The sequence below is a fragment of the Bradysia coprophila genome (genome assembly GCF_014529535.1).
Source record: "Bradysia coprophila strain Holo2 chromosome IV unlocalized genomic scaffold, BU_Bcop_v1 contig_106, whole genome shotgun sequence".
Taxonomy (NCBI): Eukaryota; Metazoa; Arthropoda; class Insecta; order Diptera; family Sciaridae; genus Bradysia; species Bradysia coprophila.
Genome location: NW_023503372.1, coordinates 1741159 through 1745540, shown reverse-complemented (window position 1 = coordinate 1745540; position 4382 = coordinate 1741159). Strand labels below are relative to the sequence as shown.

The following is a 4382-nucleotide window of genomic DNA, read 5'->3' as shown; positions in this document are numbered from 1 at the left end:
TTTTTTCCCGAAATTGTTTCACTCTAGTAATTGCAAAAAAACGATTTTGGGATCCTTTTGGCAGACCCTTACTTCACTACCTCGATCGTCGACAACAAAATAAATTTCACCAAACGTAGTACTACGCTTTACTCGCATCAGTTCAATGAATCGAATGAGCTATAACTCAATAAAATCCGTGACACCTTGTCCCAAAATGTCTGATTTTATTCGATGTTTTGGCGATATCATTCTTAATTCAAAATCACTCCGGTCTAAAACATTTCTCTGATTCTGAGAATTTGGTAAATTTCCAAAGAATTCTGTAAAATAAGAATTACGCCGCCCGTAAGTTCGTGGCGATCTTTAATTGATGTTTGGAAAACATAGCAGCATTTAGCTGCTAATCACTGCTCCAAGCATGAACACTGAATTGACAAGAGTCAAATTTGGAGGCTTTACCGCTATACCGCTTAGGTTTGTTTGTTTTAACTCATACAACGAAAACAAGTAATATATTTTTAAAAAAGAAACGCAGTGCGTACAGTGATTTGATCAGCCTTCGAAAATTTTCTATGTTCATGCCAGAAGCAGTGCTGTGCTGCTAATACATTGTTGAGCACATTAATTATTATTCTCACAACCAATTGGCATTCATGTCCAACTTACCCTCACCTATCTTAAAGTGTCGACGTAGGCGGTGTATCCTCAATCTTACAAACTTTTACTCAGTTTTGCCACCGTAGCCTTAACTTATGATAAATATTTGATTATGTTTCTGATACAAATTTGAAATAGCAAATATTTTACAGTTATATGTTCGTTAGTTTGTTAGGGAGGGACGAACCCAGCACCTAAGCCTCTATTGGGCCTGTCAATAATGTCTTGAGAATGCTGAGGTCAAAAGTAACAAAATTTATAGTAATGACACGCTTGGTTAGGGGTATAGGCAGGTTCAATAGTAAGCTTTTTAATGGATTATGCTGACACGATACCTGTAAACACTTTTGACATCCATCAATCCGTTTGTTGGTTTTATGCTAATGAATAGATTTAAGTTTTCGAAGATCCTCCATTTCCCTAAAGACTCACGTTTCAAGGCAGAATTTTTTTAAGTGCAGCCGTGACGTTAAAATTGACGTTGAAATTGAACGCATTTCGTTATAGAGCTCAGTGTAGTTGTATCCCAGTTAATTTTTACTGGTTCCAGTCAGAGCGCTGTTCCAATTACTTAGACTATTATCGACAATTACCAGTAATTACATCTTGCGAAGAGGAACGACGATTCAATTTGCGAAACAATTAATATCCACAAAATTCGATTATATCTCGGACATTGCACCGATCAAGTTGAATGCAGCGGTAAAATTTGCAATTTAATAAGAGGCTACAGTAACGATTCTTTTACCTTCTTTATTGGCATACATTATACACCGTATGGAACCTACATACAGTCCCTATGCACACATACACACGGAACATAACACATTAAATTAGTTACTATAATTTTGCCACTTTATCATTTCGCATAAATATTAAAATGAAGGCATATGAACCTAAATTGTTTATAGCTGCAATTTGAGGCCATTAATATTAACTATGTTTGTAAATTATTTATGAATGCATGTGTAAGTTATGTGCGTGCAGGCCGATATAAAATGCATAAATCATTATGATAATTAATAACATTAGCATTCAATGGTGTACGGTGTGTATGCAGTTCGTGAAAACCATGTAAAGAGATGTCTAATTCCACAATCGTTCGTCTAGAATTTTGCTTTTTGGCACTCCTTATCTTTGCATGAGAAAAATGGTATTCCAAAAGGTACCAAGATGCAAGAACAATGGATTTGAAAATCAATTTGATTTGTGTCTCTACTTTAAAGCGTTACATTTTGATTCGTTCAAAGATTGCTCAAGTCACAAGATATAGGCAAAAAATGCCATCTTTACTGTAAGGCCGAGGACCTAGCTCACGAATTTCATGAACTTTTCTAAAAAGGTCGAAATACCAGATGGTCTAACTCATGAGTCATCCGATTTTTATAAACTTTTCTTACGGATAGATATCGTACGATTTCCGAGACGATATCGTAAGTACGTGTCACTCACAAGGTCAAAGTTTGGAAGTGGTCGACACGAAATCGCCCATCGTAGCCGTCGCAAACGTCGCAAATATTGTACAGGAAGTATAACATCTGCTACCGACACCGACGACAAAAATAAGATATTGACTTTACCTGAAGCGTTCTTATATTATAGAGTTTGTTGAAACAAATGAAGTACCAGATTTTGATCGAAAGAACTAACAGACTCGCTAATTATTTGATTAATGTCTCAGAAAGTTAGAAAATATTTGATGGGTGCCAAGGTGTGAAAGACTATGTAATCACTTTTCGATCGTGACAAACTTAAATCTAAAAGTAACTAAACTCAGGGAATAATTTCTCCAGTGCAAGTGCTGCCAAGCAGGTCAGCCATCCAATTCCTAATATATAAAATGCAGTCTGCATATCTTCCAGATTAAACGAAAAGATTGGACTGTCGGCAATTTTTTTAGTTGCTGCTTGTGCGATCAAACAGTTCTCCACCTCAACGTACCATTTCATTAAAAATCCTACGAACGTCTAGCTAACTGAATGCTGGTTGAAAATATTGCAAAGCTTTACCTGATTCAAAAAACCTTAGAAGTGTGTCTTTGAAGCGTGCAAAGAATGGCCAACCTTTTCGCACAATATAACCCAAATGATAATCACGCGGACATTCTTTAACAACGTGCAATGACGACTTGCCATTACCATCTTCATAGGTCGTCTAAATGAAGTCAAATTTGTTATCAAAACACCAAACGAACTTTATCCCAATATACCAACTCACCTCAATGATAATGCGTATGTCAGACGACCGTTCCACTGTCGATATTCTTCTTTCATCAGCTGTTACTCGAAGTGCCGTGATATTTTCAATGAAAAACTTTTTCTGAAGCGAATTCCTGACTGTGTGGTTATCTGTTCCGAAAAAGTTTTTAATTGTGTTAGCCGACGATACAATCGGCAGTCCACTTTTGTCCAATTGTTCCAATGTATCTATTTCGGATTCGTAAGCCTTTGTGCTGAATGAGGTAGTTAGTGATCCCTGGAAGATAACTCAAACGTTCATTGTAACGGTGTAACTGCTCTGCTTTGCTGAGAGTGCATACTTGGAATGTTCCAGCGATTATTATATTGAAAATGAGGCATGATCCAATTAGGATTCTCTCCATGACAAAAAACGTTTTGCTTTGTATAGTTCCCCCAGTGATCAACATAATCATGTCAGTGAAGAGGTTATTTAGCTTAAAGCGACTGCAGTTGCTCGGTATAAAAGAAATTTTCTGTTCCCATTTTTTCAAGAAATGCCAGCAAAAGGTGCAAACAATTAATGTGGCAAGTATTCCACTCCAAACTCCCATACTGTAGCAACGAAATATCGCCTTCCAACCTGGAATCTGAAGTGCTGACGGAGCAATGACACAAAATTGGTCAGCAAACACCGGCTGAATAAATTCGAGTTCGCTGGATCCATAATCGATTATGAATCTACCATTAAAATTGGCATCGGCTCGGCGATAAAGGACATCGCCCATCGAACCTTAAAATATTCATTTTTCATTACTACGGACTGATGGACTCAGTGCTACCAAGTAACCGGAAAAACTGTGGTCCGGTAACGTTGCACCGTAACTGATACTTGCAACTCGAACAGTTTGAAAATTATAAGTTTCCGCCAAATTTCCCAACACTAAACCGTCGAAACCTGCCAAACCACCGCTGAATTTAACACCATTGGCGTAATGAGTGTTGAGAAACGACTTTGGTAAGCTTTTACGTTCGACCATCGTCGGATAGCGTGGGAATGTGGATGCTTTGAATGGGTAGCCCTTAAAATTTCTTCCTTTGCGCAATAGCCAACCACTCTCCAAATCGATGTCGTTTATATCGATCCATTTCACAGCACCCCAATTGTCTTTCAGTTTGTGATCAACGGTCGGATCGGGGTCAGGATCGAATGGATCTTAAAGCACACAAAAAAATTAGTTGAGTGGAGGCTATTGAGTTTTTCGAACATACCGTAAAATCCAACGACCTTTTTTAAAGATAAAAATTGTTTTGTTTACTGTGTGTGTTCTCCGAGAGAGTGGTATTCCTATTTCGTGATTCCCTAAATTCCTTTACATTTGGGGATATCCATAAGGTACGTCCGCAATTCAGAGTTGCCATTCAGATCTTCTTGAGTTACAACTCTGTCTGACAACACTGAATTGCAGACGTCTTTTAGGGATGTCCCCCTTTCACCTAAATTGCATTTGTAAAGTAATTTAAGGAGAGAAGACGAAAATATCGGGAACAATACTAAGCAAATTA

At 37.7% G+C, this 4382-nt stretch overlaps 1 protein-coding gene across 1 annotated transcript; it reads right to left on the bottom strand.

The window, feature by feature from the left end:
* Window positions 1-2389: 2389 nt before the first annotated feature.
* On the bottom strand, window positions 2390-3334 carry LOC119070856. Its single transcript, XM_037175369.1, has 3 exons — window positions 3179-3334; window positions 2857-3114; window positions 2390-2793 (listed from the first exon to the last, which is right to left on the bottom strand). The coding sequence occupies exons 1-3, from the start codon at window positions 3290-3292 to the stop codon at window positions 2611-2613; spliced, it is 555 nt and encodes a 184-aa protein (XP_037031264.1). The 5' UTR covers window positions 3293-3334; the 3' UTR covers window positions 2390-2610.
* Between the last annotated feature and the right edge of the window lie 1048 nt (window positions 3335-4382).

What these genes read in the sequence shown, in the direction of transcription:
- LOC119070856 (XM_037175369.1), bottom strand. Translation starts at nt 3,292, where the DNA reads ATGATTATGTTGATCACTGGGGGAACTATACAAAGCAAAACGTTTTTT. An exon ending in TAATCGCTGGAACATTCCAA is followed by an intron (nt 3,115 to 3,178) that starts GTATGCACTCTC and finishes GTTATCTTCCAG; the next exon opens with GGATCACTAACTACCTCATT. An exon ending in ACATACGCATTATCATTGAG is followed by an intron (nt 2,794 to 2,856) that starts GTGAGTTGGTAT and finishes GACTTCATTTAG; the next exon opens with ACGACCTATGAAGATGGTAA.